This window comes from Lampetra planeri, chromosome 38, assembly GCF_965212315.1.
Source record: "Lampetra planeri chromosome 38, kcLamPlan1.2.h2, whole genome shotgun sequence".
NCBI lineage: Eukaryota > Metazoa > Chordata > Hyperoartia > Petromyzontiformes > Petromyzontidae > Lampetra > Lampetra planeri.
The window spans coordinates 10,347,724-10,374,907 of record NC_136144.1 but is presented as its reverse complement, the minus strand read 5'-3'; the positions used below and the strand labels follow the sequence as shown (position 1 = coordinate 10,374,907).

Sequence of the window (27,184 nt, the reverse complement as noted above, 5' to 3'; positions counted from 1 at the left end):
AAATCTGATGAGCTATGAAGCTCTTTTTCACAGATATACTTACGTGATCTAACCCAAAAACCTTTATTATGGATAATATTGGTCACGAAAGACTACGACGTGTTACACCAACCTAAGCACAGTTGAACCTGGATAGTGCTTGGACGGGCGACCAACATGCAAAAGAAAAGCCTGAGTGTTGCTGCGTCTGATGATGACACTAATGTGGACTATCTTGATCATAACGCTGCTGCTGCTGTTGTTGATGATGATGGTGCACCCTGGCTGAGAATTTAAAGCAAAATCTGGGGGCTCTACTGATCCGCAGCCGCATCACCTTCCAGTCAACGATGATCGTGAACACAAAGAAACGCCAAAGTGTTCTCCCATTCGGCGACGTCGTCATTGTCGGAGCTCACCGAGCTGCGAGGCGAGGTCCGTACGACGGACGATCGCTCCTCGGTAGCGCAGCAGCTGAGCCCAGGTGAGGGTGGCGGCTCGGGAGCGGCACCTGGACACGGTCTCGTCCCTGAATCCCAGCGTTGGCTCCGCAGCGTCTGCCCATCCCGCGTCACGGACGCCGACGGTTCGGAGGAAAAAAGGGGAATCGACAGTTTTAGGCGCCCTGTGTCGGGGCCGGATTAAGGTTCTTGTAGGCCCTAGGCACTTGTTTTTTATCAGCTAACGCTGATGACAATAAACTGTCTCCAATCAACCACAGGACAACAACGCCTCGCCTACCCTTAAACTACTCTCTAATGAGACTGAGATTGTGCGAAAAACACCATCTGAAGATGTTATTGATAATTTTGCAAAGAAAAAACCCCCCTAAAAGTGAATCTCCAGTGTTAATTTCTCTCACCTTATGAAACGTACGATTGTCATTGACATGGCTCTGCATCTTTGTATATAAACTGTGCCTATCCTTGCTATACAAATGTGTTTATTCAAGAAGCTATCTCGGTTGCATGTTTTATCATACAAAGACAAAAATGGTCAATTCTTCTTTGTAGGCTAATAATACGGCCCTGCTCCGTGCGCCCGCCCGAGTTATTCTTTCCGTACAGTCGCGTGAGGGCTCATTGTGACCGGAAGAAACTGAGGAAGTTTGCTCTTGATGAGGAGCTGTGGATGACTTATGACCTTTGAGCCAGCAGGCGTCGTCAGTGTCGGGATAGACACCCACAACCTCCTGCACACCAGGCGAGGTAGTTAACATCTCGCCACCGTGATGATGATGAGAGACACGCAAACACCAAATATACAGCAGGCATCAGGGTCGGGATAGACACCCACGACCTCCTGTACACCAGGCGAGGTAGTTGGCATCTCGCCACCGTGGTGCTCGCGCACGAACACAGGTTCTCTCACCAGGCGCAGCAAGGCTGTGCGAAGCAACCAGGTCAAGAAGCATGAATTCTGGGAGATGGAGGGCGACCTCTCTCCCCAGGACATCCCCCGATTGGTCGGAGAGGAGCCTCCCCCACGCCAGGCAGCACTCGCCCACCTGCGGACCGGGTAAACGCCGTGCAGTACACGCAGGTAATGCCCGCCAAGGTTAGCTCTGTGCATCTAAAACAAATACTTGAACTCTGTAGCAGAGGTGGCTGTTTATATTGCATCTATGTATGTATGTGTGTACGGTGAACTTCTTTCGCACCGTACGTAGCCAACCTTGCTGATCTCGTGTAATCCTCATAAATTAGGGTTCATTTCCATAACAGTTTATGTTCCTCTTTGCTCATGTTGTCCCAACCAACTGATCTGTTCACTCTATTTTCCCCCTTGTCCAGAAGGATGGATTATAATGGCTGTGTTGGAGCCACACCGAGATACCCCTGCTGATATTCTCCGTTTAGGCCCTGGGGATAAGTTTATATTTTCTTTTACAGGAGGCTAATAGATAAGGATGCAAACTGAAAAAACAATGTAAATGTGTATCATATATGTTGAACCTCTTTCGCACTGTACGTAGCCAACCGTGCTCATCGGAGGTGTGGGGAAGGACAACAAACTAACACAAAGCAGTGTCGCTAGCTAAACAGACACTGATGAGATACATCGTTGGAATATCGAGTATTTTTTTGGAGTATATATTTCATCTCAATTGCTCTAGATGACGGCCCACAGAAGCGGATATCGCAGAGCTAACCTCCGAGATGCCTTCATGTAGTCTCTGGTCAACAAAGGAAGGATGTCATTTTTGAGTGCTGCCTTTCCAGGTGTGACCTCTGACCTGGGTGGCTGCCCGAGTGGCGATCCATGCCAACAAGCTGTAGCGCTCCGACACCGACAGCCCCCGTTCCGCCAGCGCTTGACTCCGGCCTCGCACAACAACCTAAGAGATCATGGCAGTGGTACAGGCACACACAAAAAAAAACAAATATATACTAATTCATGTACAGGTACAGCTCCTTTTGTAAATTCAATGCAATGCGTGTTGTTGGCTGTGGGGCTACCTTGTCAGAAGCAGAAGCCACTGCAAAAAAAATCCATTGCTGTTCTGTACTTCTTTGCTAACATGCCTACACTCCCCAGCGTTCACCGGATTTTATGGACCAGCGTGGCAAAATGTGGTCAAGTAACTCCACACATCCCACAATGGATGGACAGGCCCTCATCCAGCAGTGGACTGACAATGGGCCGTACATGTTACACGCAAGCATATAAACTAAACCATTTTTTTTATTTTACAAGGTAAGGCCCACTGAGTTATGTGGCTCTTTTTCAGAAGCGACCTGGCCACAAATGATAGTTTGTAGGTTATCACGTCTAAATTTATAGCAGAAAAATACTCTAAACGCATGTTTATAAATATTGATGGGAAAACCAAATCTACGAGGAGAACATGCAAACTCCAAATATACGGGCGTCAGGGTCGTGATCCAACCCACGACCTGCTGTATGCCAGTCGAGGTAGTTAACATCTCACCAGGAGAATTTGTATTAATATATAGGGAATCATCATCACGATCCATGGGCAGATAGCGCGTAGGTGTCCTCTGCTCATTAAATAATTTGTTTCCACTTTACTCTGTCTTGTGCCAAAATGCTCAAGTGGTGCCACATCATTCTGGCATCAATCTCTTATGTCGTCAAGCCATGACAGCTTAACGAAGTGGCTTATCTGGTGATGGCTTTCTGAAATGTGCACTTTTCTTAATAGCTGTGTCTGTGTGCATGCTTTTAGTCTCGTACAAATGTCTGAACAAGGTTGCCCGCTCAAATCCATGTTCGGGGCCCACTCGAATTTGACCAAGTTGAACAAATGGTTGCTCAAAACTTGCAAACACAAGCCCAAGCAAACTTCTCCGTTTAAATCCACAAGCACATTTTGTTCCAAAGGCTACCCAGTCAGCTTCCGTAACTGCCAATTAAACACTTCTGATAACAAAACGCACATTGGGTACGGATTTACACGGAGCGAGACCTGCCTTGGACTTGTTTGGCTGCTTTGCAGGATCCATCTTCCCCTTCGCGGCCACCGCATCCTGTTCTGTGTGAGCCTCGCTCGCCCGAGTCTTTTCGCTCAGACGGCAGAAGAGCAGGGCCGCCTCCAAGTAGGCTTGTCTCATGATCCTAAGCCAGGAGTCACCAACCAAAATATTAAGAGGAGCCATTTTTTTCGAATTCGGTAAAAAAACTCAAAATTTCAAGAGCCGTAATGCAATGTGAACGACGCCCTCAAAGAGCCGCATGCGGCTCCAGAGCCGTAGGTTGCCAACCCCTGCCCTAAGCGACAAATGATCCCATGCGTTATTGACTTCACCGAAGATTGTCCAAAAGCAGTATCAGTATCAGCAACAACGTCATGACGATGATCATAAGTAACGTAATCCGCATTGGCGTTCTAATCATGATTAGCAGAAACAACGAGAGAGATCCGCGAGCGACAAATACGGCGGCGAGGGTGCCCCACCACAGCTGGTGCGAGGCGCCTTGGCTGACGTCCACGGACTTGAGCAGCGTGCGCACGGCGGTCCGTGGGTCGCAGTGACCTCCCAGCGCGATCCTGCACTCCACGTTGCCTGACAGGCGGCAGCACGCGCACGCACAGGCTCACACCGCTGCCAGATCTGCGCAGTGACCTCCCTGTGTGACCCTGCACTCCAGGTTGCCTGCACGCGCGCGCCCAGGCTAACAACCGCCGCCAGATCTGCGCAGCCCGAGCAATGCCTTGAGCATTCTGCCAGTGCGGGTGAGTGAAACGTAGCCATGGGAACACGGCACTGCGTGTGCAAGTCTGACGAGCGACGGAGCTGCGCTCACCTCTGTTAATAGGCTGAGCCAATGGAAAATCTACATTCCTATCCACAGGATGTGTACATATGTCAACATATGCTGATACGTAAGTGTTTGTGTACGTCTGTATGCTTAGGTTACAACTCGTCCATGTGCTGTAAACACTGAAGTGAAACGCCAAAGGGACGATGCCTTATTTGGCAATGCGAGAGAGGGCAAAACAAAATCGTAGCCTTGTGCTGAACTGTAAGAGGCAGGGCAATAGCAACCCACACTCTCTAACTCTTCACCTGCTCTACCACGAATAACACTCGCCAGTGAGACACGAGCCCTAAGATGAACCATTATACTAACAAGACTGGTCAACTATACTCTAACGCAAAGCTTCATCTAATACGAACAATACTAAGCAACCAGACCCTCGCACTATACTTCAATTAATCCTCATACAACACTAGCCAACCAATCCTAGATGTACCCCAAGTACTGACGTTACTAGCCAACTCACTGGGTAATTTCCTGCCGGTGAAATGTAAAATGTATATACGTCCATCTTAGTCTTGTTCTCGAACCCTAGACCCAGCCCAACCTCGAGCACTTCTCAGGTGTCCCTTCTCACTCTCACTTCATTTAAAGTTAGCGACGTGGTTTGAGAGGCAGCGTGTTGGCCACTTCTTGCAGAAGTTCACGATTCGAACCCCGACTAATTAAGCAGGTGTAGAAACCAAAATGTGTGCTGTCTGCTTATCAGTGGACGTTAAAAAGCCTGTGTCGTTCTTACAAAAAAGAGTAGGCCATGTGTGCCAGCGTCATCATCTAAAAATGTAAAAATTTCTCCAAAATTATTTCTATTGGGTAAAAAAAAATCACATCACAACATTGTATGTACGTTGAACTTCTTTTGCACCGTACGTAGCTAACCTTGCTAATCGGAAGTTTGGGGGATGAACAACATTGCCCAATTCTGGCAGGCCATACCCGTCTATGATAGCCTTGCACAATATAAGAACGGCGAGGACACCGACTTCGATGATTACGAAGCGCTACGACTGGCTAGGGTCGCCAGGCCACCTCTCTGGAGCAGAATCTCGGCGGCGAGGTCGCGATCCTGCGTGGAGGCCGAGTGGCAGAGACGCAGCGCAGAGTCGAGCGTGTGGAGCGCGCGGAGCCACTCGGAGCCATCCCCTCCCTGCGGAGCGAGCGCCTGGCTCGATTCCACAGCCTGGAAGCAGCCTGAGCACAAAGACAAACATCCCCACACCAACGTCGCGTAGCCTTTTTATAGACTGTTAGAACAAGTGCTTATGGACGCCCGCACGGCGTTCTATGGGGTGGTGGCCAGCATGACGCCAAAACCACCGCTGAATCTCTGGAAAGGTGTTGCTTGCCTGAGTAAACGTTTCAAACTTTCACTTTAAAACTACGCAGTTATTCAGACGCACACCTGGAAATTCCACTGAGAGGCATGAACAGGTACGCATTCGTCAGGGGAAAAAACGCCAATTAGAGGCATCGTATTGACCGTCCTTGGTCAGGACATGTAAACCTAGAAGAGATGATGGCCGATGGGTGAGATTGGCGCAGGAATGACAGCCACAGGAAACAATATGCCCGAGAGAAAGTATGCATGTATTTTGAACTTCTTTCGCACCGTACATAGCCAACCGTATTAATCGGAGGTGCGCGGGAAGGACATCAACTTAACACGAAAGCAGTTGCATAATAACGAGTTTTCAATCGAGATTTAAAAGTGCATAGCTCCAGTGGCTTGCTAATATTACCACGATATGCAGGAGTAAGATGACTGCAACATGTTAGGACCTGAGAGATGGTGATGTCATAGGGGAGGCCTTCATTCAACAGTGGATAGACCGTGGCTCAGGATGATGATCGACATACAATATCTCTTTTTGCAAATTATCAGACATATGTATGGATGAATGTGCAAAACCTCTAAATAACTATGGAAAAACTTACCTATCCTTAGCTTAATCTTGGCCAGCATATTGACGTGTGGTAGATAGGAGTTACTGATGTCCCCAACAAAGCCGAGTTCTCTTACCTGCAATGCAGACACACAAACACACGCACAGTGATAAGAGACAGAAATCTCCCTGTTCAGCCTTAGTGAGGCCCTCATAAGGTTTTTCTGGAACACTTTTCCTTCTGATAGCAGGAAGCTACTGGATCTATGCACTTTTAAATCTAGATTGAAAACTCATTTCTTTAGAACTGCTTTTTGTGTTTAGTTTGTTGTCCTTCCCCCACACCTCCGATGAGCACGGTTGGCTATGTACAGTGTGAAAGAAGTTCAACATACAGTACATACATACGTTGGAAACGGGTGGTTTGGTCTGCACACGCAGGTAGCTATGACCACAGTGTATTAACCGCCCCTACCGGACATATGTTAAAAAGAGCCTTGTAGATAATCGGATTTCTCCAATCTAAATTAAGATTCTGATTCAATATTGCGCTTATCTGCCAACCCCCATCAAGTATATACGTAATTGGACAACATTTTAAACTGTATATTAATGTGACCTGCCGGGCACTACGGTGGCTAGATGTTAACCTCATCGCCTGGTTTACAGGATGTTGTGGGTTCGATCCCAACCCTAGCGCCTGTATATCTGAAGTTTGCGTGTTCTCCCCGTGGTCATGTGGATTTTTCTCCAGGTCCTCCGTTTTTTCCCTCCACAATTATAAACAATATGTGTTTAGAGTATTCGGCTGCAATAAATGTACATGTGATGAGCTATCATTTGTGGCCAGGTCGCCTCTGAAAAAGAGCTATACGGCTCAGTGGGCCTTACTGAATAAAATAAAATTAGTTTTAGCTTTAGGTGGTGCAGTGCCTAACACACTGCACTGTGAACCTGGCAACCCAAGTTTGATTTGGCAGAGAGGCACCGTAAATGGTCCTGGCACCCTCCCTACCCTCCTCCCCAAGCATCACCGATCAGGACAGTGAAATGTAATGAAACAGCCCCCAGGACCAATATGGCGCCTTCATCCAGCAGTGAATCTTCAAAGATGTATAAATGATTCTACTTATATTAGTATTATTAGCGGTACCTCCACTCACTTACCTGACTTAACACAATCTGCTCAGCCTTTAGGCAGAGGCTCAGGCTCTCTGCCATGAAAGGCAACGATCCCCCGTCAGGAGCGCTGAACTTTGGGAGGTCGTTGCCATCCTTTTCCACTGCGTGGTCTTGCTGCCGGAGTTCTGTCTCGGGGCCCTCGTCAGCCGCACATGCAAGGTCCGCTAAGCGTGCGGTAACCTCGGCCAGAAGCAAGTGGGCCCTCTGGGAGAGCATATCAGCCGGTCGATCCAGCAGTTCTAGGATGGCCTACACGCATTCAGGAAAATAAATACAAAGCTGGCAACCTGGCTTAATTAATCAGCAGATGTGGTAACTGTCAGCGTCATCGGTGTAATCAGCATACTTGCGAGAGCAGCAGTCGCCTAAGAGCGGTCATGTACACGTGCACATTCAGGTTCAGGTTCTATCGAGCAATGTACACTGATTGAAAACGTTCCTCTTCAGGCGCAATGGTATATGCCGCTTTAAATGATCAAGTTCAACACTTGAGAGCAATGTTCCTATCCACCAGTTATAACGTATGATCACCTGCAGTGTACTTCTGATGCCTGCGATGGGACGGCATTCATGGAAGTCAAGCAGGGCAGAGAGGGACATGAACTCAGCCTGTGTCTCGACATCTCCGCACGCCTCGCTCTCAGCGAGGCCCTCCTTGCAAAACCTCCGGGCGTCGACATCACCAAGACCTGCGGGGGAAACACGAAGCATCGTCGTGGGCATCGTAACGGTTTTTTCCCCTCCACATTTAGAAACATGCAATAAGATTGTTTAGATTATTCTGCTGGCTATAAATGTCCAAATGATAAGCCACTTTGTTGAGCTATCATTTGTGGCCAGGTGGTTTCTGAAAAATAAGTTAATACCTCAGTGGATTTTGACTGATAGATAATCCATAGGATATGCTTTTTAAACTAGCTCTCACTTGCAAAAGTTTTTAAAAGCAATTTAATCTGAAGGAGCTCTCACCGTCATCGGCTATTATCTTGACACTGCTGTGTGAAACCCTCCCCCCCCAAGGGACTGCCCTCCCTCATGGTGCTGTGATGCAACAACTCATTGAGCACCCGCACGTGCGATGACGTCCACGTTGCACGTCATCTTGTCTGTGTTTTTACCCCTTTGGCTGCCACTCCGTTGTTAGTGTCGACCGCTGGCCATCGTCCTTTCTAGCAACGTGTCCTTCTCAAGCCCACTTTTCTCAACTGTCTCTACAATGTCTCCTACTTGCAAACGTTTTTGAATCCAAGTGTTCCTCTTTCTCTCTCGGAGTGTGTAATTCCAAGCATGTACCCCGATTAATATGCTGTTGCTGTTGCTGCTGATGCAATTCTGCAGATGTTTACCACTGCTGTTCATACTGACGATGATGATGGCTATGTTGCTGATGAATATCCTGCTGCTTATGATCCAATAAGCACGGTGGGCTACGTAGAGTGCGAAAAAAGTTCAACATATGTACATACTGACGATAATAAAATCCACAACAACAATGATGATAATTGCTGGGATGATGATGACGATGACAGCGTGATGCAATCACCTGCAGCAGGGTCTGGCTGCCACTGTGTGAGCGCTGTTGCCACCATCAGTCGACACTCAAGCCAGAGCCGCAGATCCAAGCGTCCACGCGCCTCCACGTCCCGCTCCTGGTCCCTGAGCCTCCACCCACCGACCTCAATCGCTGTCTCCGCTCCCAGCGCCCGCGCCTCCTGCAGCAGCTTCATGGCAGAGATGGCCCTGGCTGCACTGCAAACATAAAATAAAGGCATTTGAGTGATTGTGGTTATTGGGCATGTAACGATGCACCAGCAAGACTCTAAATCAGCAGGGAGGATGAGATGTTATGCACCCCAGGAATGGGGATGGTGAGGTTTGATGTTGGGAACACAGGAGTGTGAATCTAACCGGTGACCTCCAGATTGCAAGTCCAGTGGTCCTAAACCATTAGAGCCAAGGCGGCATCTCAGCATCAACACAATAACTATGGAAAAGCTGAAATGTTAAACTTCCATCGATCAGACCTGACGGGTGCCCAGTGTCTCTCCAGGGCTACTCGCGCTGCCTCCAGGTGAACAAGCACCGCCTCCTCCAGCTGAGAGGGCCGCAGTGAGCGCCGATCACCGATCCCGTGCCGCGCAGCGACGAGGGCCCGGTCCACGGACCCCAGCACCGCCTCGGCCTCCAGCAGCAAGATGCCCTGCACACCGGTGGGTGGAGGCCATTGCGTGTGATCGTACGCTTCATTCCAGAAATGCTTCTGCTTCATCCTCTAGGTGTTTTTTCCCCGCTGAAACTTAACCCTTTCCCGTTTCCGACGACGTACGTCTACGTCATCGGGAAAGGAATCGGAAGAAAAACGAAAGTAAAATAACTTTATCGGTGACGAGGCTCCCACAAGGTCACGTCGTATCAAGAGAAAATGAGGATCACCATGGTACGTGAGTGTGTGTGCACCATGCATATCTGCGATCCACACAGAGTGAAAAGGACACCCCTAACCTTGACGACCTCTGGGGTCAGCTGATCCTTGTGGGCCACCAGCTGCCACACGAGCTCCTCATCCCCCGCGGCGGAGCCTCTGGACGACGGCCGCGTGCGAGCGCTCAGCTGGGATGAGGAGTCACTCGAGAGGTCACTCTCGCTGCCTGCGCAAGGGGAGGGGGGTTTCAGTACACAATTAAGATCACTGGCCAGGGGATGGCAACCTGTGGCTTCGGAGACACTTGCGGCTCTTTAAGGGCTACTTCACGACTCGATTCACGTGAATTTCGGCTCGTGAAATATTGAGGGTTTTTTTTTTTTACCAAATTCGAAAAAAATGGCTCTTGTAATTTAAAACCAAACTATTTTATCTTACCAGGTAAGGCCCACTGAGCTGTGTAGCTCTTTTTCAGAAGCGACCTGGCCACAAATGGTAGCTCAACTTAGTGGCTCATCAGATTGACATTTATAGCAGTCGAATACTCTAACCGCGTGTTTATAAATGTGGAGGGAAAACTGGAGGAACCCAGAGAAAATTCCACGCGACCACGGGAAGAACAGCCGGTGATATTCGCTTCGTCTATTTCACTCAAGCAGTCAAACATTTAGTCCACTTTAAAATGTCGGGTTGAGAGGCGCACATTTCCCCACTCCCAGCTGCCCACACCCTGCCCACCCCCTCCACTACTTTTATCAGGTCAGCCATCAAAGAACTTGATAAATATCTTTATTTATACACATATATATAGCCAATTACCATTTTTTGGTCTCGCTCAATGAACTGCAATCTCTAATAACCTGAGTAAAAAATGATCTTAGTCTGTTAACATTGTCTCGACATAGTCATGCTTCGGCCTTTCGTTGGTAGTCATCGTCAAATTGTATGATTTCCATCCACTCGTAGTCATCATTGACTAAAATAAAAAAAACTGTTCACCAATATTACCATCACTCATTTAATTCACAAAATGAACACGAGAGGCTGCTGTGGTGCAGTGGTTAGCACACACTGTGCTATGAATCCAGTGACCCGAGTTCGATTCCCAGCCACAGTTAACATGAGTGGCGAGTGATATTTGAACCAGTCTTGGGCCATCCCTTAAACAACTCGCACTTACCAGTGTGGTAAAGTATGGTCAAACAACGGCCATGACTGACACGGCATAGGGAAGCCTTCATCCGGCAGTGAAATCACAAGTGGCTGTAACAGGAGATGCACTTTTAGTGCACGTGCGTGAGAGCCCAAACACAAGGGGTGGCTTTATTGATGGGGCTGCGCAAGTTGGCAGCGATCTTCAACGCATCTACAGCGGCTTTGGCCACGGCTTCCTCAACGCGTCGCCGGCTATCTTGCCTGCTCCTGCAACGTGCATTCGAACAAAGACGGTCACCACATTGCGCGCTTTCAGATGCGCTTCTGCGGCCGTCTGGAATGCTCTTCTTTCCAATATTAGGAAGCCGCTGGAGCTATGCACTTTTAAATCTGTATTGAAAACTCATTTCTTGAGAACTGCTTTTTGTGTTTAGTTTTTTGTCCTTCCCCCGCACCTCCGATTATCACGGTTGTCTATTTACGGTGCGAAAGAAGTTCAACATACATACAGAATGCTGCTTCTTACATAAACCTTCCTGATTACTGACGTCTTCCCTAACTGTGTTGTACGCAGGCTGTTTATCCCACTTGACATGCCACGGCAGCTTATAAGTTCCTTTGGTTCCACATAGACACACACACACATTCTACCTGTCTCTACGGGCGGAGTGAAGAGGCCGTAGAGGGCGCCGCGGGGTGGGGGCAGCCCCCCAAGGGCCGCCGCGAGACGAACGAGCAGGCGGGCCCTCGTCAGGGACACGCGGTGGCACAGGCGGGGCCCAAGAGCGCTCTCGAGCGCCGGAGACAAGGGCTGAGTCAACAGCAGCTCCACCGCCTACGTTCACGGGCGGTGCGTTCACGGGCAGTGTTTCAAAGTGATTTGGAAAAGGTCTCGGTACGCACAGAGTAAATATACTAAACAATATTCGAGTTCAGTAGTTGCCAACCTTTGACTTGTCATCTACTCCTGTACCAGCCCTAGCAATTACCCTCATACCCCTACCCGCTTCTACACTACTTAAAGTAATAAAATAATGTGCATGCATTTTTACATTTACACATAATTAACCAAACACATGGAAGGCTGAATCGTCCAAATGGACGGGGTTTGTCGAATTTCGTACGACAGTTAAGCGCATGGCTTTAGAATTGCAAGTACACACACACGCAAAGCAGCACTGCTTAGTAACCCCGCGTGTCCATACCTAAAGTCACACCGCAAATGAGTGAACTGTCTTATGAAACCCCTAGCGGTGTCACATGTATCCCCAGGGGCATAGCCTCTCACACATTCGGAACCGCCGTTCTAGTCCATTTAATGTTACGCGGTATACACTATAAGACGTATCAATGTGCATTTAATGTACGTCATAGGCCTACATAACGGCATTTAAGTTAATTTACGTGCATAATCAACAGTGCTCCTGAATACATCTGTGTGGAGCTTTAAGTGTTGCCACCTTGTCTGTACGGATTTTTTTTCCTTGGTACTTCAGCTTCCTCCCACAAGCCAAATACTCAGTCGCAGAATTGGCCAACATCCAAACGCAGAACTCATGAAACATACCCTAGACACCCAGTGAGGCATTCCTGGATAAACAAAGTGCAACACTATTATACGCCCTCCCCATTCAAAGTAAAATGGTGTTATATCCTTTATGGTTATTAGACGGTCCAAACTACACCATAAATCACTCTCCCAGTCCATGTATGTGATCTTGATTTCACAATTGAAATGTTTTCAAGGCCATTACTAATACACATATCTAAGTGGCAGACATACCTGAAGATTTCCATCTGTTAAGATTGCCTTCGAGGTATCCAGCTGCATGCTTGCCTAAACACAGAAACGTACATGATCACAACACTCTACTTTATTACCAACGCTGACACTACCCCAATATACTGAGACTTAATGTGCCCAGGTGGCTCAGGAGTTAATGGCACTGTTGTATTTGAATCCAGTTGACAGAATTGCAGTGAGTTAATTATATTATTAGTTTGGTTACCAATGACTGCAACAACAAAAAACTAAGTATATGCCATTTTGCCCTTTATTTGAGTAAATTCCAGTGTGGAGTATTATAATATATCGGTTCGACTGCCAAATAGAATTGGTTTTGTATGGCTGCATCTGTAGAAAGTTGCGGCCCTGATTGTGAACATAAAAACGGTGGGCTGATCTCTAACTTTGGGCTACAGTCCTCTACGGGAAAAGATGCCGATAGCACACGTGATAAAAATGGGGAAAATATTTTTAAATATATCATGGGACCTCCTTTGCCAGTACCAAAATATGAGAATAGGTTTTCCCCTTTTTCTGGCAACAAAACAGGTGTTAAGATGTTAAAACACCCACCTGAAACCTTTTCCAAGGAATCATGTCTCCATTAACCACAGTACTTGTGGTCAGAATGCAACAAAACACGTACTCTGATAACATATGAATTGTCTTGGAAACTAATTGGTCCACACTAGAGACAGCTTTCTTAATCTCAAAACGGTGTTAGACCAGGCTTGTAAACAAGGTGCAATATGTATTAGTTATGCTCAGTGCTTACGAACAAAGCAGAATGCTTTACACATGTAATCCAACTGATACAAAACAAGAGCTCAGTTCCTACAGCTAAGCTCAGGGCGAACTGTGAAGGGAGCTCAGGCAGCTGGTTGGGCTCACCACCACCACCAACGCCGCCGCAGTCGTCAGCTTGCTGTCGGTCGCCCTGAAGCCGGGGAAAACGGGCAGGGGCAACTTCTCCCCCAGGAGGACGGTGCACATCTCGCGGGACGCGTCTCCAAACAGCGCCAAGTCCGTCAGCACGTTCACCTATCACGGCCAAAGACAAAGATCCCCCGTATAGCCTGAACACTGTTGGGGCAAGTGCTGTTAGCGAGCACCTATGAAGGCTGGCACGACTCATGAGGAGGTGGGTGGCCAACCCCACGCCCGACCACCTTTGTCTCCCCAGTGATGATATTTTACACACCACACCAGGTACTCATTTGACGCTAAGTCGACCTAGGGGAGGCCCAGGACCGATTTAGATCATCGTCACTGGTGTTGGCCGTGAGCGGGAATGGAACCCGGGTCGCCGGGTTCGTAGTGCAGCGTAGCGCTAACCGCTACACGACTGCTCCCCATGACGACGCCACGCATCCACAATCAGGTCCTACTCCGATACATTGCACCGCTTTATGTTATATGCAATGCTCATTAATGATTCGTAATAATAACATCGGTTGGAGCACGGTGGTTAGCGTTCTGTACGATGAACCTGGTTACAAACGGTTCGATTTCCATCGATGGCTATAACCCTCTTCACCAACCCACACTGACCAGCATGTTGAAGCGTGGTAAAACAATCCCCACAATCAACATGGTGTGGGGAGGCATTAATCCAGCAGCGGATTGAAAGGGGCTGTGATATATCCTTTTATTTTATTTCAGTGGGTGGCAACAGTGGTGATAGAGCCCACGACCGTCAGAAAGGCTGCGAGTTAAAATCACAGGTTGAGAATCAATTCTATAGCCTTGGCCTTACCTTGAGGAGCCTGCCCTCCACACTCCGCTGCACGTCCCGGCAGATGGAGCACACGAGGTGTTGATAAAGGGCCAGCAGTGGAAGGACCTGGTTAAAAAAATCACACACACACACACACAGGCAAGGCTTGTTGATGATCATTGCCCTCACGGTAAATTCTTGCACACAAGTCTTAGTGGTTACAAATAAGGCTGCTTCCTTTCACATTATGCGTGATGGCTAAGTGCTCATCTCCCTTGGTAGTTCTGAGCCAGAGGGAGGACATATCCAGTCCTAAGGTACCACCATCTTCTAGTGAAGTACCCTGCTTCCTAACAGTCAATGTCCTGTCTCTAACTTGCATTTGCTCTCTGATCCGCGTATTTTTCTCTCTTCCTGTCTCTCAAGAGAAATGTCAAGCGCACACATCATCTCCAGTCAGTATGATGCCACCTCCAATTTGCGCAATTCTCTAACCCCGCGTTTTCCTCTTTCCGTCTCTCACTATCGGCCGTCCGATGCGCTTAATCAGTCAAAAGTTCGCCAAGCGGCATCGAATAAATGACGTCTCTCTGGACCGGAGCGTTGTCCGTCTCTCCAACGGAGCCGCCGGTCGGGGTCGGTGTTGTTGTACGGAGCTCACCGGCAGCAGGAGGCCGGCGCGGTGCAGGTGCCGCGCCAGGAAGCTCAGGCAGCTCACGATGGTCCCCACGTCGAGGCTTCCGCCGCCCGGCGTGGGCGACGGCGTCAGCGGCTCGACCCCGGGTACCGGCGAACCTTGACCGCCGTCAACCTCGTAGCGAGCGTAGTCCACGTCCGCTTTCGGGTGCGGGAGAGATGCGCGAAAGATGGCCTGGGGGCAGGTACCACAGCAAGGTCAAGGGGTCACATTGCGGAGAACGTTATTCGGTTCAGCACACCTCACCATCACCTTTTTCCTTCTGCTATACCTTGCAGCGGTTGTGCAGGCAATACCCCAAACTCTACGAATGAGGACCATAGCCCCAAAATGTCTGTTAGAAATATATTTTATTCACTTTTTTGGCAGTGTATTTTTCTTAATGTTCAGTCCCACAGTTGGTCTACCACCACCATCTGGCTTCAGGATCTTCCCCTTGTTGCACAGACCAAGGAGCGCTCTTACAAGGGGATCATCCCCACAATCGGACTTTAGAGCCTTGATCAGGCTACACAGCTGACACCTGACCTCTCACGTCCGGTCAGCAGGAATTTTTATTCTTCTCGCAATTTGTACTTATTTTCTTTTTGTGATTTGCTTACGTTTCCTATACTTTGCACTCCAATCGTTTTTTGTATTGTGTGTTGGTGTAACTTTCTGAGCGACTTCTACTGGACATCTGTTGAAAAGAGCTTCATAGCTCATCAGATTTCTCCAGGATAACTAAAGATTCTGATTCTCGTCACATGAGTAAGTGAATGGTCCAGCAACAGGCACACCCGGTTAGGAACAGGCACACCCGGCATGGCCTGAAATATTAATTTCAGGCCATGCCGTGTGTGCCAACTATATAATAGAACACACTGTGGATTTACACAGCGATGGAATGCAACAACACTTCAAGACAGTGTACAGAAGCAGTGAGAGTTCACTTTAGGTGAAATAATCATCATTTTGTTCGTAATCAGTTGTCATGGTCTTGTACCTTAAACAGCATCGATGCAAGTACACAGCACCGTATCCTTACGGCAAAGTCTGCTGTTAGGATGAATCTGTAGGAGAGGGAATAATAAGCACGAGAATTAATTATTCCACAAAAGCCAAACATCCCAATGCGGGAGAGTGCTGCATTGGGATGTTTGGCCGAGTCCTGTGTTAAACAACGAGGGTTACTCAAGTGGAAGGTGACTGGAGTATCCGGACACACCATGTACAGTATGTACGTTGAACTTATTTTGCACCGTACGTAACCAACCGTGCTAATCGGAGGTGTAGATACATACGGAGGAATAACTTTCAAAAGGTCTGCGTGGACAGAATAGATCCTGGCCACAGTATATACAGGCATGGATTAGATGATTTTAGTTTAATCGAATTGCTAAAATATTTCGTTTAATTGATCATTATCATCAACGTACTGTTATTGATATATTAAAATGTTACTACAATTACGCTTTTAACTCGAGAACCAAAAGTTTTACAATAATGAGCCGCTTCGTACACATGACGCATTGGATAGATGGCACCAAAGGTAGTCACAAACATAACAAGGAAGAACAATCATGCTTGTGAGTGCATTATGTAACATGTGCCAACACGTGTTTAGCTTCAGAAGTATTTAGTTCAGGGCAACATCTATTTGCTTACTGGCAAATAATGATATTAACGCTGGTTTTGTGTGAACAGTTTTCTCTACACAAATTGCCGAATAACTTTACATATTGTCCATATTGGATCATCTTTACGGGAGTTATTGTGCCTCGCTTGTTGCAGGCAGGCAGTGAGACACGGATGCATTAATAATGCTTAAAACCTTCAGAGTTAAAATGGCACGAGCAACTTTGAGTAAACCAAGTCGAGGGGTGGAGGTCAGGGGGAGCAGGGCGCTGAGAGGTGACATCCGAGTCGTGACGATCTCTCACTGCGCGATCTTTGAGGTGAGCACTGCCGCTAGCAGACACCCGCGTACGCCGCCCAGACGGAGAAGAGCAGAGCTGGTGTCGTCCAAAGCCTCCTTCCCGGCCGCCCGTGCCACGGCGTCGCTCCAGCTCCCGAGACAATCGCTGATGCCCAGCGCCGCATCGAGAGCCTGAGACCAGCAAGTGAATGCAGCCCTGGTACAGAATCAACAACAGCATCATTATTATTATAATAATAAACATTATCAATAGTGGCGTTAGTATCTTCATCATCAATGTTGTCATCATCAGCAGTTGTATCACAATCATCTACAGCAACCAACATTACCAACATAATCATCATCATCATTATTATCATTATGATCGTCATCACCAGCAGCAGCTATAGTAGGATCATCATTATTGTGAATATCATCATGATCATTAGAGACAGCAGCAGCAACATCATCGTCAGCTACAACATTAATATCATAATCATCTCTGTCAAAGGTGCGGCACTGGGAGCAGTAGCCTAACCACCACTGCTATCCGCATCGTCATCCACAGCGGTATGTTCATCATGATCATCACAGCCGTACGAGAAAACTTTTAAAATATATACCTAAACAATCATCGATGCCACAACCATCACCAAAATCATCATCACTATGATCGCCATGATCAAGAACTATTTTGTTTCCTGCGGGTCACAACTGTATGCGTTTAGATTACTAGGCTGCTATAATTACATACAAAAAAAAGACTATTATTTACCTGGTAAATTTACATCGTGAATAAAACAATATTTTTCTCGCGTAAAATTATCAGAAATTTCTGAAGTTTATTTCCCGTGTAAATTCCATTGAACTAAGCTTCTCTTTTTCAAAGGCGACTCGGCCATTAGCTGGCATTTGGACACGATATTTGTAATTAAGGAGCCTATTGAGAGACGCTATGACCAAATCACCAGGTATACGTCAGGCCGGATAACGGTTAAATGAGTAATCACAATGCACGCCAGGCTGTCATAGGCAGCTGTATGGTGGGCATCAGAGGGCATTGCGGCAAAATCCACTGTTGTACTGTACCATCTTTGCTCCCTGCTTTCACAAACCTCCACTGACCACCGTGGAGAAGTATGGTCAAATAACCCCACAAACCACACAGTGTGGGGAAGCCCTCGTCCAGCAGTAGATTCATAAGGAGCTGTACATGTACAGCAATATACCTGTGACTGACTTAGGAGTCTATTTATGATATGAATGTTTGACCGATAATAGGCCGTGTGCTAGTATCTCTGGGAGCTTGTCACGTGTGGAGGGGCGCTGTGGGAGCCATGTGGTACCTGGTGTTGCCAGAGTGGTAGTGCAGATTCCCCAGCTCATGCAGCGCATGCGCTCTCAACCTCTGCTGCTTGTCCGACTCAAGTAGCTCTGCAAATGTGGCACAGGTTAAAATAAACACGCTGCCAAAGTCTGCGCAGCTCTAAGATGTCTGCCGTGTGTTTTTGGACATGAAGTCCGACAGTTCGTGAAGAAACTCCCAGCAAGTAGAGCAAAACGTCGGACATCATGCCAAACAACACATAGTGCACAACGCCAAAAACACTACGGACAGCTGCCAAGCCAGTCTATCGAGGGAGCCTCTGATTGGTAATGGGATTTGACTTTGCGAATAAATGTTTGACCAGAAACATCCATGGGAACATGAAGCTGCATGCGTGAGTTGCATGATTCCGTGGCAATGGCCATGGCATGCGTCCTGAAAAACATTTATTTTTCCACAATTCCGATTGTGCTATCGCCATCGTGAAAGACACCAAGTATGGCAATCTGATCTCTCACAGAGCAGTGCGACCCTTCACGTTAGAGAGTGGCCCACAGAAGCGAATATCAGAGCTACCTCTGAAGATGCTTTCAAGTGACTTGGTCCACACGACAGAAGGCAGCACTTTCGCGCCTGCTCTGCTCTATGAGGGTAATGTTCGTCGCACAACAGGCAACTGCACATTTAGAATTCTGAGAGCTGGAATTTTGACGAACTATGTGCTGAGCCAAATTCAATATTATGCAGGGGGGGTGGGGTGTTGGGGTGGGTTTTGTGCAACCATTCGTAACTGGGCTATTTCACTATTTTTCCTATTAACATTTTACCAGGTGAGGCCCACTGAGCTATGTAGCTCTTTTTCAAAAGCGACTTGGCTATCACAAATGATAGCTCAACGAAGTGGCTTATCGCGTGGAAATTTCTAGCAGCAGTGAAATACTCAAAACGCTTGTTTGTAAATGTCGAGGAAAAAAACGGAGGATGCGGAGGAAAATCCATTTGATCACTGGGAGAATATGCCAACTCCGAATGTACAAGTGTTAGGGTCGGCATCGAACCCACGACCTCCTGCATACAAGGCGAGGGAGTCAACATCGCGCCACGGCGGCACCCTCTAAAACTATGAGCTCATTACAACCCACTACCAGAATTTAACTTGATGTGGCTGCTGGATAAATGCAGCTCCCTTGGTACGGGCAGTGAGGGCTCACCCACGGTTTTGGTGTAGGCGGAAATCACGATGTTGATCTGCGCCCGCGGAAGGGGAGGCCACTCCACGTCTTCGGCCGAGGAGAAGTCTCGACTCGCCAGGTCGGGCGGGCTGGGGTCATGGCTATGCGTAGCCGGAAGCCGAAACGCCACCGTGAGGCCCGACGCGCGCACGGATGTCCTGCCCTCGCCTCGCCGGTCTGCCACCGCTCCTCCTGCACCCGAGAGGGCAGTGTGACGTGTCTGTGTGTCACACCGGCATTCTGAGACACACCAAGTCACCCGGAATGCGCCCGATATTGTCATGTCACGTCAGATTTTGGCAGCTAAGCTGGAATGAGCCTGCATAGCCCTTGGATGATCGATCACCATGAATAGCCGTGAGGCTAGGTGGTGGGCAACAGAGATAAGTACATAAAACTCCATTGTACTGTACTTCTATGCTCCTCCCCACCTTATCGAACCCGCACTTATCATCGTAGTGAAACATGGTCAAATAACCTTCATTACTCACAATGCGTGGGAAGGCCCTCATCCAGAAGTAGAATGGCAAAGGGCCATATTTCAAATCAGTAGGCATCTTCCACCATTCAATAATACAAAAAATGGATAGATCAAGATAAAGAGGAAGTCGTAGTGAGATCATAACTCTCACTCTTGTAAGAATGGATGCTAGGGAAACGTTATCGCTCCCACACATCAGCCAGGAAGACATCAACGAGCACCAAACGTGGCTGGCATGACGTCATAAATACGTGTAGTTCAGCCGGTCTGTGGCTGATTCACTATTTAATGCTATGAATTTGTATAAATTATCATCAACTTACGAGTGAATTTTGATTTAAAGCTTTCGTGACTGCAGGGATTCATCTTCTTGGTTCTTTCGGTAAAGTCACGTAGAAGGGAAGTAATAAAATAATAAAAATAAAACATAATAAAATTATTCTCACGACGTTTCGGCCACAACGCAAGCAGCCGTCCTCAGGTGAAAACCAGGTCCGTCGAGGCGACAGAGTCTGAATGAAACAGCACACGAGCTTGGAGCATATATATAAGCTGGGCGCCTTGACAAAGGAATTTGCATATCAAGAGGAATTTAGCATATTTATGGGAAATGCAGGAATGTGATTAGTACTACATATGCATGTGCATTATGCAGGATTAACAGCATCAAAGGGAGCTGCAGTTTCTGCTGCTGCTGCAGTTTCTGCTGCTGCAGTTGCTGCTGCTGCAGTTGCTGCTGCTGCAGTTGCTGCTGCTGCAGTTGCTGCTGCTGCAGTTGCTGCCTTATCCATTAACTGAATTGTAACAGTGATCTGCCACATGACATTGACTTCTCCAAGACAGAGGTTCTCTGCAAGCCATCTGGCTATCACGAGAGATTCGTTCATGAGGCGATCCACATATACAAACACAGAGACAATTTCAACCGAGAAGATGGATTCTGGCTTAGCAATCATTGGAATGACGTAATAAACCATTTCGGATCTTAACTGATTGTGTTCACGTTTACGTTGACTTTCAGACCGCGTTCCACTCACTGGCATGGTGCAGTGTGCAGAGTAATGTATGGTGTCGTAATTGTATAGTAAATATATAGCAGTGTGATACACATTAGGGTGGGTAGAATAATACATAGTGTTATATTAAATGGATAAGGCAGCAACTGCAGCAGCAGCAACTGCAGCAGCAGCAACTGCAGCAGCAGAAACTGCAGCAGCAGCAGAAACTGCAGCTCCCTTTGATGCTGTTAATCCTGCATAATGCACATGCATATGTAGTACTAATCACATTCCTGCATTTCCCATAAATATGCTAAATTCCTCTTGATATGCAAATTCCTTTGTCAAGGCGCCCAGCTTATATATATGCTCCAAGCTCGTGTGCTGTTTCATTCAGACTCTGTCGCCTCGACGGACCTGGTTTTCACCTGAGGACGGCTGCTTGCGTTGTGGCCGAAACGTCGTGAGAATAATTTTATTATGTTTTATTTTTATTATTTTATTACTTCCCTTCTACGTGACTTTACCGAAAGAACCAAGAAGATGAACTTACGAGTGGTCTGGAGCACCCGTACTATTTCTCGTAGCTTTACAAACGCCCAACGTCGTAACTCTACAATTTTCTCAAGAGTTACGAGAAATCTTATCTTGAACCTCACTAACAACATCCCTGCGATGTCATTCGTCATCCTTTGTTCTGCCCCATCTGAGGTGTTTACCACCGAGAGCCGACGCCAGGAAGAGTGCGAGCAGGCGGCGGCAGTGAGCGAGGGCTCGGTGGGCATACGGGCGGCGGGAGAGAGACTCGCGGAAGCGACGCAGGGTATCGTCGATGTGGAGAGGGACGCATGCGAGCTGGCGCGCACGCAACCCTCCTGCACGCGAACACAGAGCAGACGACGACCAGTCAATCAATCAATCGGTCGATCTTTATTGAGATGAAAATCTGAAGAACACGATGTCATCGTACCCGGAGATGTTGATGCCACCGCACTGACGCTTTCTACTCTCGGTCAGATCCAGCAGCTGCAGCATGGTTGGCACACGCAACCATTAATTTCTGCCCTGAGAGTGCCCCACCATCTATGTCTTCCTCTTTATATACAAACTCACTATGCGTTGGTTGTCGTGGAGCATTATGGGTAAAAGTATATATATTTGCAAAACTCCATTCTGTGTCTCTACATAAATAAAATAAGTCTTTATAGTCCATCGGCCTACTGGCTTTCCAACCAATTGCGTTGAACAAGGCTGCATTGTTTAGATGGAGTATTCTTTCCAAGCCCATCTGGTTCCAAAATAGCATTTGTTTAACAGGCCTGGCTCTGTTGATGAGATATGAAAACTAGTGCAGAGTTTGCTTGCATTGGCAAAGTGGTCAATATATGTACTTGCTTCTTAAGTCGATGTGTCTAAATGGGAAATCTTTGTCTTTGTGGGTGTGTTTGTGTGAAGTGTGACCTTCAGAGGTGCTAGCGAACAGCTACTTGCCCCAACAGGCTGTTAAAGGCTATACATACATCTGTACCGTCGCAGGACATCCATGAAATAGAGCCGAACAGCTCATTGGGTCCTTCCTGCTGAAATAAAAATAATATCTAAGTGTGGGAAATCTCAGTGTTTGAGGTGTGACCACATCCTGTGTTACCTGCATATAAGTTGCGTCCAGCTGGGTCAATGAGCATCCCTGGCTCAATGGAGTCTCTGGACATGGTTGCCACAATCGGCTGCTCTCCAACGAAGTTGTGGCTCATGCTCTGAAACCCAACCAGAGAGACACACCTGTTGGCTTTGCCTGGGAATCAAACTAAGGCAACCAGGTTCATAGCACAGTGTGCTTAACGCTGCACCACTGCTCACCCTGGCTGCTTTGGTGACAACAAAACGCTCCTTTGCTTTTAAAAATTTACATCTTCACTCAATGGCTTGTGAATGGGATTGAATAGTGAACAACACAATTTTTACGATACGAATTGGATATATTAAGCATCTGAAGGTGACTGCATCTCAAGACACTATCCAAACGTTGTCACATACACGTAGAAATAATGATTTAAATGCTGCATTTATTAAGAAGTGAACTACGATTGGAACGGGAATAGGAATTAATGACTGGTGTTTATACACATGGGAGGAAACCGAAGAACCCGCAGAAAAAACACGCGTGCGAGGGGACAACACTCTATCCCCATACAAATGGAAACAGATGGAGAAAAGTCCAATTAGTCCGCAACCTCAGATTAGCTCAGTTGGCTACGTACGGTGTGAAAGAAGTTCAACATACATATACCACCTTCTCCTGGAGAGCCAGGGTACAGCACCTCCTTGATGCCCAAGGTAACGGAGTTTGACAACATTTGTGCGGTGTTCCACCAACCCTTGCTGCTGCCTCCACAGCACTGGATCACAGACAGCCACGTGCGTAGCCACCACCACACGGCTAAGGTAACATGGCCCTGTGAAGATGCAGCCGAGGGGTGACCACCTTCTGTCCGCCCTGCTGCTCGGCGAGGAGGAGGTGGGGCTGTGGTGGTTCGGGGCCGCCACTGTCTCTGACCCGCTCCAGCAAGCGCCACTGTGCGTGAACGAGCAGCGGTGTCACCTGCTCCGCGTGACGATTCCTGCACGCGTGGTAAGTGGCGGATTTCCTAAATGTCGCCTAAACAATTATTTGACTAATTTATTTTACCAGGTAAGGCTCGCTGAGCTATTAGCTTCTTTTTCAGAAGCGACCTGGTCACAAATGATAGCTCAACGAAGTGGCTTATCATGTGGAAATTTATAGCAGCCAAATACTTTAAACGCATGTTGATTTTAAATGTGGAGGGACAAATGCTGCTACGGAACCACGGGGAGAACACGCAAACTCCAAATATGCAGGCATCAGAGTCGGGATTGAACCCACGATCTCCTGTATACCAGGCGACGAAGTTAACATCTCGCCACCATGGCGCCAAATGGTCTGCCAAACGGTGCTGTTCCAAAGGATATTCCTTCACACAATTGCATCACGACCTCAAAAGCTCATTTGGGAAATAACTTGTGAACACATTACATGAGGGTGTTTAGATTAAAGTCATTTTTCAGAGTACGCGTGTTAGCATCAGCATGACAATTACTCCCCAAAGTCACCCTCTAAAAATATCGCACGCGATTACCATGCCCCATTCACTACACAATTAATTAAAATAATTTTACTGACATAGTTCATAGACAAAAATTCGAATTGGGCATTCAAACACTCTCGTATTAGGACGCGGCCTGCGAACGTTGACCAGGTGGCAGAGATAGGAACGCTACTATCTGTACTCATACAGCTGGGAAATGTATGTCCTTGACTAGCGCACCAGAGGTCACTCGAAGGGATCTCATCTGTAGCTCTGGGATATCAGCTTTAGTGGGCCGTTCTCGATAACACGAAGAATGGCACAGTTCTGCAAGCGATAACAATGGATTCTTCGTCCCATTACATGACAGCGACGATAAAATCTGGATATAACTGGGGATCTTTTTTGTTACAAAAAATGTAAATGAACCAAAAAAACACTATTCTCGGAGTTGCGAGGACGCAAACTTTGGTGAAATCTGGCCCGCATGCACACCGTGTGAGATCGTTGAAACGCAGCGCAAGATGAGCCAGGTGCTCCCACTTGCACTGCCGATGAAGAGTTTCCAGAGCCCGCAGAACCAGCGATCGGAGGTCCATCATGGCTGTCCTCTCGGCATCGCCTCCCTCTAAACCTTTGCCATCATCGTCATCGTAGTCTTGCTCCTCGTCCACAGTGTTGTCCTTAAAGAGGCGGAGAAATAAAAGTGAAGTTAAATAAATCTGAGATATCTGCAGTTATACACGTATACATGTTTTTGTCAATCCCCTGCTGGATGATGGTTTCCCCATGCCAAGCGGGTCATAGGAGTTATTTGGCCATACTTTACCAAAATGGTCAGTGCAGATTGGCGAATGTGGGGAGCACAGGCATGGGCAAGGGTCGGCTGCATGCAGCTCTATCAGGACTGTTTCGGGACGTTGTTTATCGAGGACCGTCTCGAATTCACATGCATTGCGGTTCTTGAAATCTTGAGTTTGTTACCAAATTCTAAAAAAAATGTCTCTTCTTGTTGTTTTGGTTGCCGACCCCTGGACATGGGAAAACAGAAGTACAGTGCGGTACAACTCTAGATTTGCGATACTGCCCTCTTGCTGTCCAGAGGGAAGCTGTTGGAATTGTTGGGTTGCGTTTTCCGTAATGAAGCAGCTCTGATTCATAATTTTATTGAGATTTACAGATGCAAGAGATGATGATCACATCACTCAGAATGCACTCTATTTCGTCAAATCTCAAAAGCTAAGCAGATATGAGCCTGTGTACTGTTTGGGTACACAGTGTGCATCATAGGACAGTGCAACCAAATCCAGTTGCACTGTGCAATGCTTCCACATATACTGCACAGGATGCTCCCAACCAACATCAAACTATAGCACACATGGCATGAGGTGCTCATTCAGAAGTGTTCTACATACATAATACGATGCTTTATTCACCATCATGTATAGTCTTCATCTACCATGCATGGGAAAACAAAAGTACAGTTATAATGCATCCTGTGATGCATGATAACTTTTTCTTTTTGCTTTGACTTTGGCATCAGGAATAATTCTTCGGTATATCTCAAGTAACACCGAAAGCACCCAGCCAATGCCAAAAAGACCCAACCCAACCCCACCACAGACGGGCCGTGGTTGACGCCAGCTCTGCAACGTACTTTGGGTCGTCCTTGCGTCCGCGTGACTCGATCCAGCATCGAGTCGGCGGCCAGGAAGAGGGGAAACCAGATGACCTCTCGCTGGGTCCTCGCCGGCACGTGACCAGCGCTACCGCCGCCACCGCCGTCATCTCCCTCCAGCCGCTGGGACTCGTGGGAGGAGCGCACGCAGTCCAGGAGTGAGCGGCTCACGTCCCACAGCAGGGAGCGGTGACCGCCCCGGTGAGCGAGCACCTGGGACACGCGCGCACGCAGCTGCCAGGGTCAATGGTGGCCCCCTTCCCCCTCCTGGCTCGTGCGCCTCGAAGACCCCCTTTGTCTTCTCGATGTAACGATGCCTCATTACTTTTCAGCCCCCAAAGATTTCTGTCACCCCCCCCCCCCCAACTACGACCAGGCCTATCCCAACCCCTCCTTATCAATTCCCCTTGTTTTACTGTCATCAAAAGTCCACCACCACTTACAATAACTCAATTCTTAATTTCAAATCATCATCAATTTTATAATTGATTTAAAGCTCCTTGATGAAGCGCTATATACATCTAGATTAGATGAGAATGGAAACTAATATTTGTATTGATTAATTTTGATCTCATTCAGACACTCCGGATGATCTAGAATTCCACTGACTTCTCACCCGCACCCATAAATGAGACCACATCACACCGATACTCGAATGCCTCCACTGACTAAAAATCCCATTCCAGATCAATTTCAGGATCACACTCGCCATCTTCAAAATTAGGGTTAGGGTGGTTTATAGCAATACAGTATATAATTTAATGTTGGGTTTATCTATTGCAGTATATAATACGGTGTATGCTCGTGTGATGTAAGAGAATAAAGTTTAGATGGAAGCATATTATATAATTTTTGCGACGTAGAATTGTAATGTATTGCTTGCTGTTAGTAACTCAGCTTATTGTAGAGTATAGTGAGTATACTGATGATGCTATGCAGTTTATACTTTAGTTTTTTATGTAGTTTATACTTTAGTTTTCTACGTGGTTGTTTAGTGACTGCAGCTACATACTATTAACATTCCTTTCCTTTGTTAATGCTACTCCCTGCACCCTCCCTTGGTGCTGTTGATCCTGCATAATGCATTGGCATAATATGACTTTGAAACCCCCCCGCCCACCTCCTACGCATTTCCCATGAATATGCTAAATTCCTATTGATATGCACATTTTTTTTGTTAAGGCGCTCTTCTTCCACCTCCAACCCAGCTTATATATAAGCTCCTAGCTTGGCAGTGTCTCATTCTTCACCTGAAGACGGCTGCTTGCGTTGTAGCCGAAACGTCGTGAAAATTATTTTATTTTATTATGTTTTATTTTTATTATTTTATTACTTCCCTTCTACGTGACTTTACCGAAA

The 27,184-nt window shown here is 47.3% G+C and overlaps 1 protein-coding gene across 1 annotated transcript in view; it reads right to left on the bottom strand.

Moving 5' to 3' along the window:
* CFAP54 (cilia and flagella associated protein 54) overlaps window positions 1–27,184 on the bottom strand; it is a 73,963-nt gene that overhangs the window by 5,295 nt on the left and 41,484 nt on the right. Inside the window, exons 38-63 of the mRNA XM_078612349.1 lie at window positions 25,805–26,038; window positions 24,643–24,830; window positions 23,526–23,661; window positions 22,689–22,797; window positions 21,760–21,915; window positions 19,541–19,753; window positions 18,349–18,436; window positions 17,028–17,219; window positions 16,091–16,157; window positions 15,070–15,279; window positions 14,448–14,534; window positions 13,583–13,732; window positions 12,689–12,742; window positions 11,557–11,740; window positions 9,831–9,976; window positions 9,353–9,528; window positions 8,872–9,077; window positions 7,860–8,017; window positions 7,314–7,577; window positions 6,199–6,283; window positions 5,293–5,454; window positions 3,899–4,007; window positions 3,414–3,558; window positions 2,216–2,317; window positions 1,351–1,486; window positions 399–536 (exon numbers count right to left, since the gene is read on the bottom strand). Coding sequence (XP_078468475.1) covers window positions 399–536; window positions 1,351–1,486; window positions 2,216–2,317; window positions 3,414–3,558; window positions 3,899–4,007; window positions 5,293–5,454; window positions 6,199–6,283; window positions 7,314–7,577; window positions 7,860–8,017; window positions 8,872–9,077; window positions 9,353–9,528; window positions 9,831–9,976; window positions 11,557–11,740; window positions 12,689–12,742; window positions 13,583–13,732; window positions 14,448–14,534; window positions 15,070–15,279; window positions 16,091–16,157; window positions 17,028–17,219; window positions 18,349–18,436; window positions 19,541–19,753; window positions 21,760–21,915; window positions 22,689–22,797; window positions 23,526–23,661; window positions 24,643–24,830; window positions 25,805–26,038 — 3,895 coding nt within the window. The remainder of the gene's footprint in view (window positions 1–398; window positions 537–1,350; window positions 1,487–2,215; window positions 2,318–3,413; window positions 3,559–3,898; window positions 4,008–5,292; window positions 5,455–6,198; window positions 6,284–7,313; window positions 7,578–7,859; window positions 8,018–8,871; window positions 9,078–9,352; window positions 9,529–9,830; window positions 9,977–11,556; window positions 11,741–12,688; window positions 12,743–13,582; window positions 13,733–14,447; window positions 14,535–15,069; window positions 15,280–16,090; window positions 16,158–17,027; window positions 17,220–18,348; window positions 18,437–19,540; window positions 19,754–21,759; window positions 21,916–22,688; window positions 22,798–23,525; window positions 23,662–24,642; window positions 24,831–25,804; window positions 26,039–27,184) is intronic.